This window comes from Neltuma alba, unplaced genomic scaffold, assembly GCF_004799145.2.
Source record: "Neltuma alba isolate B1F8T4 unplaced genomic scaffold, ASM479914v2 tig00010614_pilon, whole genome shotgun sequence".
NCBI classification, from domain to species: Eukaryota; Viridiplantae; Streptophyta; class Magnoliopsida; order Fabales; family Fabaceae; genus Neltuma; species Neltuma alba.
Genome location: NW_021635471.1, coordinates 910,947 through 925,613, shown reverse-complemented (window position 1 = coordinate 925,613; position 14,667 = coordinate 910,947). Strand labels below are relative to the sequence as shown.

The 14,667-nt window shown below is 33.0% G+C and overlaps 3 protein-coding genes across 5 annotated transcripts; 1 reads left to right on the top strand and 2 right to left on the bottom strand.

Moving 5' to 3' along the window:
- The first annotated feature begins 1,351 nt into the window (after positions 1–1,351).
- Positions 1,352–4,102, top strand: LOC114757664 (bifunctional protein FolD 2). Of its 2 annotated transcripts, none has more exons than XM_028946748.1 (5): positions 1,352–1,630; positions 1,812–2,128; positions 2,387–2,623; positions 2,697–2,864; positions 3,647–4,102. In XM_028946748.1, the coding sequence occupies exons 1-5, from the start codon at positions 1,444–1,446 to the stop codon at positions 3,812–3,814; spliced, it is 1,077 nt and encodes a 358-aa protein (XP_028802581.1). In that variant the 5' UTR covers positions 1,352–1,443; the 3' UTR covers positions 3,815–4,102. The 2 variants fall into 2 exon arrangements, with proteins under 2 accessions (XP_028802581.1, XP_028802582.1); XM_028946749.1 differs by lacking the exon at positions 3,647–4,102 and adding an exon at positions 3,333–3,369.
- A 1,203-nt stretch (positions 4,103–5,305) lies between these two features.
- On the bottom strand, positions 5,306–8,956 carry LOC114757659 (inactive protein RESTRICTED TEV MOVEMENT 2-like). Its single transcript, XM_028946744.1, has 2 exons — positions 8,758–8,956; positions 5,306–6,267 (listed from the first exon to the last, which is right to left on the bottom strand). The coding sequence occupies exons 1-2, from the start codon at positions 8,894–8,896 to the stop codon at positions 5,306–5,308; spliced, it is 1,101 nt and encodes a 366-aa protein (XP_028802577.1). The 5' UTR covers positions 8,897–8,956.
- Positions 8,957–10,778: 1,822 nt separating this feature from the next.
- On the bottom strand, positions 10,779–12,678 carry LOC114757605 (60S ribosomal protein L11). 2 transcript variants are annotated; one of them, XM_028946685.1, is made up of 5 exons: positions 12,593–12,678; positions 12,378–12,485; positions 12,239–12,281; positions 11,486–11,681; positions 10,779–11,147 (listed from the first exon to the last, which is right to left on the bottom strand). In XM_028946685.1, the coding sequence occupies exons 1-5, from the start codon at positions 12,593–12,595 to the stop codon at positions 10,949–10,951; spliced, it is 549 nt and encodes a 182-aa protein (XP_028802518.1). In that variant the 5' UTR covers positions 12,596–12,678; the 3' UTR covers positions 10,779–10,948. The 2 variants fall into 2 exon arrangements, with proteins under 2 accessions (XP_028802518.1, XP_028802517.1); XM_028946684.1 differs by lacking the exon at positions 12,593–12,678 and having other exon boundaries at positions 12,378–12,500.
- Between the last annotated feature and the right edge of the window lie 1,989 nt (positions 12,679–14,667).

The window sequence follows — 14,667 nt, the reverse complement described above, 5'->3', positions numbered from 1 at the left end:
TTTTATATCAAGCTAATCAAACTTATTCCTCTCATCCTTTTGACCCTTCTGTTTTTCTCATATCAGAGAGACCCTTAGTCTTCATTTAATCTTTTACAAATGGCTCTGTATTGTCTAATTACCAACAATTTTCTTTGTACATAATTACCTGAAATAATTTTATTGCATTTTTTTCAACGGTTGTCACACCTTTTTTTTTTTGCCATCATAAAAAATTTATCATTAATCATCACAAAATACATTCAAGTCCATCAAGAAGAAAACGAAGACACAAGGTTATCTAAAATTATGTCTCCGTCTATATCTAGTAAGAATTGTAAACTCCATATCCAACCAGCCGACTTCTTCATTAAAGCTTTAGCAGCCTAATTTGCTAGTTTTCTGTTGATCCTATATATCAAACTTATTTTATATATTTATTAATTTTTTTAAATTAAACTATTAATATTTTGTCAATAATAATCAAGTAAGAAAAACAGAGAGAAAATTAAGAAAAATTCTTAGGATATTTTAAAAAAATATCATATCAACTAATTTAACTAAAATTATTAATCTATTCAAATTATTTAATTAGGTCTTAGACAAAAAAAGTATTAAATTTGCTTCCCTGAAAATGGTTTCCTATAAAATTCCTTAATGAAAAGATGCTTTCACTGAAATATTATATTTCTATTCGGACGAAGGGATATTGTTGCTCACACAATTAATAAGGATTTTATTTTCTCACTCAAATATAACATCCCTCAACTAATTGTCTTCTTCGTCTTTACCATTTCTATTGCCTAAATATATATATATATACTACCTCCGGTCCTAATTATAAGACCCAATTGACTAATTTGAGTAGATTAAGGAAGTAAGTTGAGTTAATTATTTGTCCTAAATAGGTGTTGTCTTTCCTAAAATATCCTTGCTAATTAGAAGGATTACTTTGGAAAAAATGTGTAAATATGAGAGATAAAATGGATTGGAGTCTTATATTTAGGACCAAAATAAAAGTCAAACATAGTCTTATATTAAGGACCGGAAGTAGTATATTACTTGTTTTGAAGAAGCATTAGTTTTTTTTCCCTCCCAACGCATTAAATTTAAGGAGAATTTCACATAGAATATTTGAAATTATTAAATTTGGTATCAACATTAGACTTATAACAACGCATTTTTTATAAAAAAAAATTTTATTTTCAATTTAGTAATTTCAATTTTTTTGTGTGTAAATTCTCTCTTAAATATAATATATTTAGCAAAAATATGTAAAGAAGGAAGCGAGGAAGAGACGTGGGGTAGAGTGAGAGGAATTTAATGGACTAACGTGGCGCATTACAACGTTCGGTTCAAAGGAACCAACCAAACCCACATTCTCTTCGGCGGCAGCCTTCCTTTTCATATCTCTGAATTTTTTAGATAAGCTTTTCCGATAATAATCGGGGGAAAGCGTCAAATATGCTGGCCCGTGGCACTTCTGGGGCTGTTGTGGGTTGGCATAGAATGCTGAGAAAATCACTGTTGCATTCTTTGCCTCTTCCATCTTCTTGTGCACTTCTTGGCCCCAACCTTCCTGATGTTTGGGTTCCCAGACAGAACACTTCTGATGCCCATTTCTCAGAAAGACAAAACCTTGAGTTTGAAGGTACCAATTTACTGCTCTACTGTTGTATAATCCTTTGTTCAGGTCACTTAAGTGAGTCATGCAAAAGGGTGAGCATAATGCTGCGATTCTAGTGTTCTCTAGAGCTCTGCTTTGGTCATCTTTGTTAATAGGTTTTGTTTCATATTTTTTACCCTGTTATTTGTTATTTGTGATGCGAAAGGGGTGAAGTCTAATGCTGTCATTCTCGGAGGGAAATCGATTGCCCAAGACGTGAAACAAAAAGTAGCTGAAGAAATAGGGAGAATTAAAAGGACAATTGGGAAGTCTCCTAAGTTGGCTGTGGTTCTTGTTGGTGATAGAAGAGATTCTCAGACCTTCATCCACATTAAGTTAAAAGCCTGTGAGCAGGCTGGCATTGAAACATCGGTAGCCCTCTTGCCTCAAAACTGTGAAAAAAAAGAACTACTTGATGTTGTTACCAATTTTAACAAAGACCCAGCTGTGCATGGCATCATTGTGCAACTTCCTCTGCCCCAAGTAATTTCTATTCCATTTTTACTTTTTACAAATTACTTGCGCTTGTTAACCTAAAGCTCTGATTCAGCGCAATAGAGGCTCCGTTTGATCTAAAATTAGATATAGTACTGTGAGTAAGTTGCTTTGACCTCCCATACATTAATTTTGGTGAAGTTACGGGAATTTTGTGCATGAAAATTCTGATTCATAAAAATTGATGGAATTATATGGTCCAATATGGAACTATTAATGACTTTGTTATTTGAAATTAATATGCAGCATTTGGATGAGGAAAATGTCATCAACTTTGTGAGTCCAGAAAAGGATGTGGATGGCTTTCATCCCTTAAATATAGGAAACCTTGCCGTGAAGGGACGAAAACCATTCTTCATTCCTTGTGCTTCTAAGAGCTGCATTGAGTTGTTGCTTAGGCATGGAGTGGAAATTGGTGGAAAGAGAGCAGTTGTAATTGGAAGAAGTAAAATTGCGGGGTTACCCACTTCGTTGCTGTTGCAGGTAAGTACTTATATGTTGTTTCTGAGCAGAATGTTTATGTTGGCAGGTTGCTAATTTGTTGTCTTTCAAGTAGAGGCATCATGCAACAGTAAGCATGGTACATGCATTCACAGAGAACCCAGAGTGGGTAACATCTGAAGCTGACATTGTGGTAGCAGACGTTGGGATGCCCAATATGATTCGTGGCAATTGGTTAAAACAAGGAGCGGTCGTGGTTGACATGGGAACAAATCAAGTTAAGGTACAAACTCTCTGTCATTTGAGTTAGGCTAAATGAGCAAAGACATTATCACTTTCAGTTTAGTAACTGTCAGAATGCGAGGCTCTTTCCAATCAATTGTCTAATTTGTATTAAAAGAAGAAATTTGATTCAAATGGAAGTAATCATAGCCTAGTAAAAGCCTAGGTTTTTTAATTTCTGTCTTCCACTTTAGCTTTGACTTTCTTCAGAGATTTATTTTGATAAAAATGTTTGCATATGTTTTAATTTCACAAAAAGTAGGATGTACCTGGATGGTTTTCTTATAATTTGACTGGTTAAAGTTAGTTTTAACAAATTTTGATTTTCTTTTACCTCTATTATTATTATTATTACTACTATGATTATTTCAGATAGTGTTAATTACGATGAGGATGAATCTAATATCTATGTGTAATTTAAATACTTGATTAACACCTTTTTTTTAACTACAGTATTACTTTGTTACAGATGTGGGATAGTTAATAAAATTTCAGAGGTTCTTTTCTCCTTTCTTTCACCAAGTAAGAGGCAAATGCATGTTGTTGGGTTGAGTAAGAGCGAAAAGGCTTCTCAAGTAAGGTTTCAAATGTGAGTATTATGGTTAGGGGAAAAAAATACTTTGAGAGCTATCCTCTGTTTGGGACCCAACATTGCTCAAATTTAGATTCATTGGCGATGTTGAAAACCCAGTGGTTGTCACCCAGAAAAGATGCATGCTATTAAGCGATAAGATGAATTTTCTTGTCCTTCTATTCATTTGATGTGCTTAATACAACTTGCAGCACCCCGACAAAGAAGGCTTCCGTGTCATAGGAGATGTTTGCTATGAAGAGGCAATCAAGGTGGCATCAGCCCTTACTCCTGTGCCCGGAGGTTTGGGACCAATAACAATATCAATGCTTCTTTCCAATACCCTTGATGCAGCAAAACATGCATATGGGTTGGTTTGAATCAGTTGGTTGTTCCAGGATATAAGCTCTATGTTGTATCTGGCTCTGTGCATGGATATTCCTAACCATGTAAGCAAGCCAATTCAATGTGAAGTTTCTCTTGAAAAGCCATTGCGTCTTGGATGGATCAGTATGGGAATCTGCATATAGCAGGTGCAGTAAATTCGAGATTCAAGTGAGTATGGAATCATAAGATTATAAACATTTTAAGAAATTTGGGTGCATTGCACAGGTTTTGCACATCAATGAGCCATACTCTTATGTAGCATTTGAAAGCTAACCAAACTGTTTTATGTGTTGTACGTGCCAACATCAAAGTTCTTCGACTCTGCAGCTATTCTTGGCTTCGTTTATTTTTGAAAGTTTGAACCTTCCTTGCACAAGTAAAAAAAACAAATGGGACTTCTGATTTTGTTTTGGAACTGTGTTTGAGCTGATATAGGAGGAATCATAGTACTATTTGTTGTTTCTAGTTTGTATTGCTGTACAAAAACATTACTCGGAGGGCATTACTTTTGTGGACAGCAAATTTGCTTTGCATGTATATATATCTACTGGAAAAAGGAGACACACTCATAGACGTCATATGTCAATCTATATATCTTTGAACTGTTACCAAGTGTTGTCTCCTATAATGGTTTGGAAGCTGTACCAATTTGTGCGTGTATATGCCTAAGATGTTGGCATATTTTTCTTCTCTTCGAGCTAGCTGATTATTTATTGTAATCAATATTCTGATTGTCAAATTTGTATATATTTTCAGTCAAGTAATTAAATAAATAAATTTGCATAATGATCAATCACATGTCCCTTTTATGCATTCTCGCCTTGTAGCTAATAGCATTAATTGTAGCTTCAAATCCAAATGGAAATGGTTGTATTGTTCACCATATTTGGAACGGTAAGAGAACCTTTTTCCTTTTTGTGCTGATCGACTATCAACCCAAAATTGATGGTTTGATCTCGGGGTCACTCAGGTTCCTGATTTGTACAGAAATAGAAGATGGATGCTGCATGGTGCTTTTAAGGGTAATCCAATTACAGCGAGATAGCAGACCATTTTGCAACGTCTGTGCTTCGGAACTCATTATTTGATGTTTTCTAAAGATGTCTTAATAGACAACCTAGTTTACTGAGTAAGTTATCAACAAATGCTTGTACCGAAATTATCAACATTGGAGATTATAGTTTGAACTATTATCTGAGGAAGGGATTTTTTGTCTAGAATATACCGACCTGTAATTGTGATTTTCATCAACAGGGTGCTTTATTTTATTTGTATGGGATTTTTAGAAGCCCCTTTTGTGGATGGAAGCATTATTCCTTAGCAGGAATTTAACTCTGGACTTGTTTGTGGAATGTTGTATTTCAGGCGAAGGACTCAGAACATAAATGACAATTGTTGTTCTGTAGACGGTGCTAAGAGTTGGCTTTTGGCTTAACACAGTATTATGAAATGAGCACTTGAGTAGAGAATTAGATATAGGCTTCCTAAGAGGAGAACTTATAAAGTGCATAAGCCCCCACTGCTGCAAGTACTAACACTGAGGCACCCATGTTCCAAAGTAAGGGCTTGTCTTCTTTATCCCATTTCCCCTGTGCAATTCTTGCGAAAGCCTGGGAAGCAGAAGTGGCAACTTCTTTGATTCCCTTCCCTATTGTATCAACTTCAGCTTTGCTGGTCACTTCCTTTTCCTTCTCAGGAATTTTTGGAACAGAATGTTCACCTGTTTTGACCAACTCTCTTCTTTCTGTGTTTTCTTTCTGGATAACCATGCTCTTCTCCTTCACACCATTCCCAGTCTTTCTTAACTCAGAAGGCTTCCCTTCTTTTATAATTTCTTTTTCTGAAATCCTTTCTTTCTCCGCATCTTCACCTCTCCTTTCCCCAGTCTTTTCACCTGATGGCTTTCCATTAACTGATGTTAATGTCGCATTTTGATCTGTTCCTTCTTGACCTCTCTCTGGTTTTTCATCCAAGGGCTTTCTGGGAACCATCTCTGATTTGGGTTTTGGCTCAGTTTCTTCTTTAATCTTCTGAGGCACACCATCTGCTTTCTTTTCTGCTACTGCCATTGTCAATTCCTTCTCTGGCTTTTGGCTATCAATAGATAGGATCTTTTCCTCACTTTTCTGTGCCTCCATATCACCAGGGCCTGTACTGGCAGATTTGGGTGGGATGGCTTGATCAGCTTTCTGGGATGGGCCTGCAAGTGCTTGTTCTTGGGTTGGTTTCACTTCTGCTTGTGAAATGATCTTCTTTGGCATTATAATGGAAAGAATTCCCTGACCAAAGTTGCTCTGAACTTTGTTCATAATGCAATTTTGAGGAACTTGGTATGCCTCTCTGAAACGGCTCCTTCTGATGCCTCCATCAATGGGTCTTTCCCCAGAAACCCTCAACAGTTTAGATGATTCGTCATATTGAACCCTTATGCGTTCCTTTGTGAAGCCTTTCAGAAGCATGAGAGAAACATAAGTTGATAAATGGATTTGAAGCTTCTATAATTTTTAATAAATAATTTAGTTTATGTTTTAAACTTTTTCATGGAAAAAATGCCATTATTAATTCAAATACATGATTTTTCAAAAAAATAATCAATTGAAATGTATTCATAAAACTTAACATGAAATTTAAATGTAAGGTAATGTTTTCTTTCATCACAAATTTGTCATATATTTTTTTTAAAATACCCCATATGAATTGAATTAAATTTATGAAAAAATATATAGCTTTTTCTGGCTTGATCTATTTTCTGGTTTGATCTATGGAAATATTGATGATTTGCTAATTATTTTTTTTTCCGGTCTTGATACACAACAATGATTTTTTATTTTTACGGATTATTTGATTGAATGAAATTGATTCATTTCAAAAGAAAGAGCTCGTACTGAAACATAAAGAAAACTAAGGCACACCTTGATATATATTCAATGACCAAAAAAACAAGAGAGAACTCCAACTGAATCCAGTTGAAATATCAAAATTTAAATTAAAATCTGCACTTTTAATAAATCCATAATTAGGCTAAGAAGCCTTATTAAGGATTTTTTAATGTTATTAAAAGAGTAAAATATCCCTTTAAGGTAGTAAATTAGTAATTGTTCCAATGAATTTATGACCTAGCTTCTTTTTTCTTGAGATGCTACTTGATGATCTATTGGTTTCACATGTTTTTTGCTCCATATAAATGTATGACTTTTTTTAATATAAGTTTATATTAAGCAATTCATATTACTCCATTTGTCCCATCAAATATTGGAAAAATTATTTTGATTTCTAATACAAGTTCATATTAATTATTAGTATGAATTTTAGTGATGAGATTATAAAATATAATACGATGAAAACGTCGACATGACAGATACAACAAAGCAGTTAAGGAAAAAAAATGATAAATTTGATGCTAAAACCTACGAATACATTAAGATTCTGATTTTTTTAATTATAAAAAGAAAATTTTTCTTCAAAAAATCATTAATTTAATAGTATTGGAATCAAGTAATTAAAAGGTTCTTGTTTCCTATCAATATATTAGAGTTAGTATAAAATAATATATTATGCATTATCAATTTTTTGCTTTTAGTATTTCTAAATTTTTTAATGTAAAATATTTTTTATAGATAAATACTATATAATGTCAAGTTTTTATGATTTGATATTTTTTTTTCAAAACAATATTATTTTAAATTATCAAAAGGTATTTTAGTCTTTTAACACTATTAAAAAATTATTAATAAGGTTCTTTTGGTCTAATTAGGAATTTTTTAAAAATATAAGTTTTAATTTGAGTTTTGATATTTCAAACGGATTTAATTAGGATTCTCTCAAAAAAAAATTATGATTCGAAAATTGAGATATATCATGCTGGCTAAAAAAACAGAGATATGTCGTATCTATTTGTGATTTTATTATTTGCTTATTGAAAGTATTTTTATTATTACAATTCAATAGTGAGATCATTTTTCTCTTATTTTTTATTTAGTTGGACTCTAATATTTAAATATTTATTATTAATTTTCAAAGTATTCAAAATATTTTTATATGTACTTAATATAAACGGTTAATATTCAATCTCAATTGTTTGATCTATGGAAATATTGATGATTTTCTAATTATAATATAAGTTTTATACGAAAATAAATAAGTTAAAAAAAATAACAAATGACACTACAAACTTAACAAATCTTAATAGCAGATAGCAAGAACTCCGCTGATTCTAATCTCATTAAAATTAAAGGAAAAAAATCGGCAGTTTTTGCCTTGTGCTACTTATTATGAGAACATTTTAACAACTTCATAAATATTAAAAAATTTAGTTAAATTCAAAAAGTTTTTATACTATAAGAAATAATAACTGCTCAATTGTCATTAGAATTTACTAGTAATTATTTTTTTTTGGGAGATGAAATCTTATTGTAATTCTCCTTTAAATTTATTTCTTGTGGATTTCAAGAATCGGCATCTACTCCATATTGCCATAAAAGCCTGAAAGAGGATTGCTAATGGAAAAGAATAGATGACTGGAATTTCAAGTTCATTCCATTCTCCATAATAAGATTTTCACTAACCAAAAACATGCACAGTTAACTTGATTTTCAGTAAACAATGTCAACTAATTAATAACTCAAGCATTCTGAATTAAAGCAATCACATTAAAAAAGAAATGTCACACCAATAGTAAGCTGTTCTAGTGACAGCACCGCCCACTATGATTGAATGAGATCTCAAATTCGAGCTCAACTTTAATATATTTGTACGTGCATGTGCGTTTAAATTGCATAACTGGGAAAAAAAGTTATTTCATTTTTTATTATGATAAAATTCAATTTTGTTGATAGTATTGGATATTTTATATTTTTTTAATTAAAAAAGGAGAAGAAAGAAGAAAATATTCTGGGAAGATGAAATATCAGAACGAAAGAAGGGAACAGGGATGAACCAGGAAGTTGAATCCGCAGGACGTGAGCTTCTGGGTTTTCTGTCAGATCAGACTTAGGCTTGAAGTCTTGATACACAGGACGCAGATTAGATGGCTGAGTCCTGAAAGCTGGTCTTCTTGGCCTCATACTCATAGCCATAATATCTTCTTTTTTCTTCTCTCTTTTTCTCAACTTTCTCTCTCGCCAAACAACAATATGTTCTAGCACACAACTCCTTCAATATAATCCAACTTTCTGGGTGTGCATGTATTTATACATATGGTTGAAAGCGTTTGCGTTCAAGAAATGATCTTTTTTTTTTCCTTGTTGAGGAGACTATTCCTTGTTGTTTGCTTTGGTTTGTCAATGTAATGGGGTTGAAAAAAAATTTGGTCTTTTTGTGAGAGGATTGAGGTATAACTTGTTTGGCAAATAAGGTAATTGTTCTTTGTTTTGAATAGAAATTTGCAGAGCAAGCCTTAAGTGATCAAACGTTGTGGCTTATAGCTATAGGTTTCCTTCCTTCCTTTCTTTGCTTTTTTTAATTTTTTTGGAGTAGCTATAGGTTTTGTTTCTCCTTTCCGTAGTTCTACATAAACACAAGGCATATACGTGTGTTTGGAATTGGGGAAAAAAAGGAAGGGGGGGCATATTAACAATTCAGATCCAAAACATCCTAATTTTACTGCAGATCGAGAGACATTTGACATTATGTTTTTGCGTGTTTGTCAAGTTTCCTAGTCATCTTGACAAGTAGACGTAAGGTCACAAAAACTCTCTTTTTACATTTCTAACCTTGTTGTAAAGTTCCCCATAACAAATTGACAAATGAATGTCGGTACTCGGTAGAATTGCAAGTTGACTTGCTATTTTAATACTCCTCCGATCCTTAATATAAGACTCATTTAACTAATTTGATTAGATTAAGAAAGTTAGGTAAGTTAGTTAATTATAAGAAAAGTGACATATTTTTCCTAAAACACCGTAATCATCTTTCTTAATATCCCCTCATTTTTCTATCTGATTATGGTTGAAGGAATATTCACAAAGGTAATTTAGAGAAAATTGATAAATATGAGAAATAGATTTTATATTTAGGACCAAAACCAATTCAAGAATTGAATCTTATATTAAGGATCAGAAGAGTATACTATTTCTAATTCCTAATACAAGATACAATTGACTAATTTAAGAAAATTGAGAAAATTATTAAATTACTTAATTACATGTTACATGATCTCTTTAAAATAGTTATACTTATCAATTCATAAATAAGACAAATTAGTTGGAAAAAAAACAATAAATATAAATAATTTAAATTAATTTAGTAACTTCATTAATTTCTGCAAATCAATGTCAAGAACTCAAGGTAGTACTTCATTTTATAAAAGATGAAACCACATTTTGATTCCTTCTCCTAATGCTACCGTGACACCGGAGATCAAGGGATTACTCCATCATTTGAGATTAATTAGTTAAAACGTTTCCTCGCCAGAAAGTCCTATCATATTCTAAGCAAGACAAATTTCCTTCCATCAACTTTCCTTTTCATCATAACCCATCTGGCTTTTCAAATTTGTTTGCCCGGCTCACTTGTTAAGTTTGAAGGGGAGGGTCTTTTTTCATATGGAATCGGAGTTGGTCAATGGTCAACTCCGCGTATGATTTGTACCCGGTCCCAAATCCATCAAGATAAAAGAGAAGGATCCCATTAGGTTTGTTATGGCCAAGGATCAATGAAGAGCCAGAGTTGGTCATTCCACTGGAACCAAGAGATGTTGATCATTCTAACATAGCCAGTAGTTCATACAAATATGTTATTCCTTGGCCACCAATTCTCCATTACAAGTTAAAAGATAAAAAGTTGCTTTACTTTGGAGATACCTTCCAAAAAGGAATGAGCCCATATAAGTACTACATTTTCTGTTACCACCCGGTTTATTCCATTACATTTCATATCTTGATCCATGTTCTGAAGCATATTATTCAGAGTTCATATATCTATTGCACAAAACAGTATAATACAGTAGCGAGTGGTATGTAGATTAATGGACAATGTAGAACATTCAACTCACGAAGTGTCAACAACATAATATAAAATATTGATGGCAAAATCCAACTTGTACTCTACCAGAAAACACTAAGATGCTAGTCCAAGGAACTTCAAACTAAAATCACAAAATTGGAACTTGCTACATTCAATATTGCAATCTAGCCAACAAATGCTTGGGACTTGTTCAGGATCACTCCTTCGTATTTCACTTGGAACCACTTCATTGCATCCTCCTTTGTGACTCGGTGCTGGATCCCAACACGTGACTTGCACCTGCGGCGACGTCCCACACGGTATCCAGGGCGCTCCAGAACAACATAGAAGTCCATTCCATAGATCCCAGTAGATGGATCGTATCTGAAGTGGAGTAGCCAATTTTCAATACACAATACATAACAGTTTTGAAGATTGAAGAAAGAAACTAAATTCAGTTTATAATGCAAAGATGGAAGGATTTATGCACACAGCCAACGGACAGAAACCGGCTTAATTTAAATAACGGGGAAAAAAACAAATTTAATGGAACCAAAGCTCAGAATTTCATCAAAGAATGACGAAATAGTTGAAAAAAACCAGAAATAAGGTTAAAACACAGCCTGCAAAGACTTTACATGCCATTAGATATGTTGCAGTTCCATAGATAAAACACTATGCACATGACAAAATACTGCAATCTGAAGAGATTTCCCGCTTACTTGATCCCCAAATCAATATGCTCCTGAATGCCAAAGCCGAAACATCCTGTATCACTGAAGTTTCTTCTCAGCAGTTCATATTCCTTCACCTTCAGACCACTCTCCAAAAGCTGCATTGCCTTGTCACCCCTAACAGTGACATAGCATGCAATCTTTTCATTCCTTCTAATACCGAAGGAACGAACAGTATACCTTGCTGCCCAAAAGCAGACAAGAGAACTCAGAACTAATAAAGTGGAAAATCCAGCGAGCAACGAACAACATATCCAAGAACACTAACGTCACTGTAGCTCCCTCAAATGAAACTAATCATAAGTCTTTCTTTTTATGTTTAAAAGATAAATATCAACGCAGCCAATAATGTAATCTTAAGGATACCATGCTCAGAAGTCTGTACTTTAATTGGGATTAAAAATACTTATTGCTCGAGCTACAGATTTCAAACCAACAGTTATATCAACGAATGCAAGGAACAGCAGTGTAATGTGTCCCTCAAATATTTAGAGTGCCGACTTGTGTATCTTGCTCTAAGAGACATTTAGCCATCAAGCAAAATTATATATCAAAATCCCCCAACATTATAACCAACTTGTAATCAAAACCCATATATTATAATGAACGTGGTGACAAGTTCTACAATTTACAGCCAAACTTCAGCCAGATTTCCCGGCCAAACAAGGAAAACAAAAACAAAAAGAAGTGTCGTTGTACAAACCCAACCAAGCATAGCATGGCGAGGATAAAAGAATTAACCTTTAGAAAATACTGGGGTTTGGCCACTAAGCTGCTCCAACACCTATAACAAAGCAAAAAAAAAAGAATAATTCGAATCAAAAGGTCAATTCGAACCACCAAAGAACAGAAAAGACCATTCACAATACGGATGGAAAACCTTAGCAGCTCTGGTGAGACGATCTCCACTCTCACCCACTGAGATATTGAGAACGAGCTTCTGGACCTTTATTTCCCTCATAGGGTTCGCCAGCTTCTTCTCTGAAGCCTGCTCATGAAGCATTTCGCATCAGCCAGAAGCAGAACACGAGTCATAGAAATGAATAGATAAAAAGTGAGAAGAACGAAAACAGGAGGAGGAAGAAGAGTGCATACCATTGGAATGGAACCTAGGCGACCTGAAGCGGCGGAGACAAAGAAGAAAGGCAGCTAGAAGAAACACTAATAATGCGAGAAGACGACAGCGCTAGGGTTTTAAGAGAGCCGATGATAAAGTTAGCCCCGAGAGGCAGCCACTGCCTCACTGGCAAGCCCAAATATTTTTTATTTAAATTAATTTTAAATTTGAACTCTTAAATTTTCTATTTTTAGGAATTTTTTTGTAATTTTATTTGTTACTAATATTTTGCTTTATAATTTTAATTTCATTTGATTTACCTATTACCCTCTGATTAATATTGCATTTTTCTTTTACTGAAGAATCAAACAATTTTTTTTAATATTCTAACATTATAGTATTAAAAACATTTTAAAAATAAAATTGATAGTTTAATTATGATAAAATAAAATTACATAAAAATGAAATATGGTATGAAATTTAGTTATAAAATCAGAACTCAAACGATGAAACTCAGGGTAGATGCAATTAAATTTAGGGAAAATGACGCACAAGTCTCAAGGAGGAAATTTTATTCATTTAAGGTCTTACAAAATGTCAAAATTATTAACAGATCCCAAAAGACCTTAAAGTATTATATTCTAATTGTAAAATGACATCACTGCCCCTCAGATTCTCAATTCATATTTTCTCTGTTATTGCGATTGATAACCTCAGCAGCAACTATTAACAACCCTGTGAGAAGGTCTTGACAGCCTAAGTAGTATCCGTTGACAACTTACTTTGTAGGATCACATAACCTCCATATAAGAGTAAATTAAAACCAAATAGTATAATACAACAACTTTAACACTAAAATGGAAAGCTTTTCGAAAACAATTAAGAACTTTAACTAAACCCAATAAAATTATAGTAAAATTTTAATGCACAGATCCATTGACAATCTCAACGGTGAGTATTAATAACCTAAGGAGAGCTGTTGACAACCTTACAATGTCTGTTAACAACTGACTTTATAGGATAATATAACATTTAACAAATGTCAAATTTTTTACCCAAATGCAATTTTTTCCCCAAATATACCCCTATATATAAATTGGTAAATAGGAGAAAGTAATAATGAGATAAATGAAGAAAGATAATGTATTAAATACATTAAATTAAGGACAAAATAGATAATAATATATTAAATGCTCATATAAACTCAAAGAGAATCTTATAAAAAGAAACAGACTCATTCAAAAAATAAGATCTTATAATAAGCTGGGGACTAGGAGTATAATATATGTGAGTTATGTGTCAATTTTAAATGCAATCAGTTGTGAAATTCTCTTAATTAGCAAGCCTACAGTGCATGTCATGTACATTTCTCATGCTCCCATATTACTGGCACTACATTTCTTCACCCAAAGTGACAGAGAAAGAGATGAATGGCTCCAATGCAAACATTTTTAAAATCAACCAACGCTTCGGTCAACTGTAATTAAGAAAATGATACTTGATATCTAATATAGAATCTAATTATTAAATTGATTTTAATCTTAAATATAAGACTTATTTTTCATATTTGTTAATTTTTTTTAAAGATGATCATGGCGTATTTAAAAAAAGTCATATTTCTTATAGTTAACTAACTTATCTAATTTACTTAATATAATCAAATTAGTTATATAGGTCTTGTATTAAAAACCGAAAAAATATAAATTTAATTACAAGTTTTGAATTCGACTCCTAAAAATGCTACTACGTTGATTATTTGGTAGTGGGGCTTGTTGGTCGAATAGAGACATCTAAATTAATTCGAATTAGCCTAAAACTTGACAAATCCTCTAATTGAAATGTGTATTAGGCCTCCAGATTTTTTTAAAAAAAAAAAAGGAAAAAAGAAAAAAGGACTTTTTGAGGAATAATTTAAAATCACAACCATGATGAAATTTTAAGCATTGGGTCTTGGAAAACTAAGAAAAGGTCGTTCTTGTAATACTGGCCCAACAAGGCCTTCGAGACAATAAACTGAAATTTGGGCTTCGAAAACTTAAAAAAGGGCCTTTCTCGTAATACTAGCCCAACGAGCACCTTAAAGAAGTCAGTCAAGAAAGCGGCACAGAGGAGT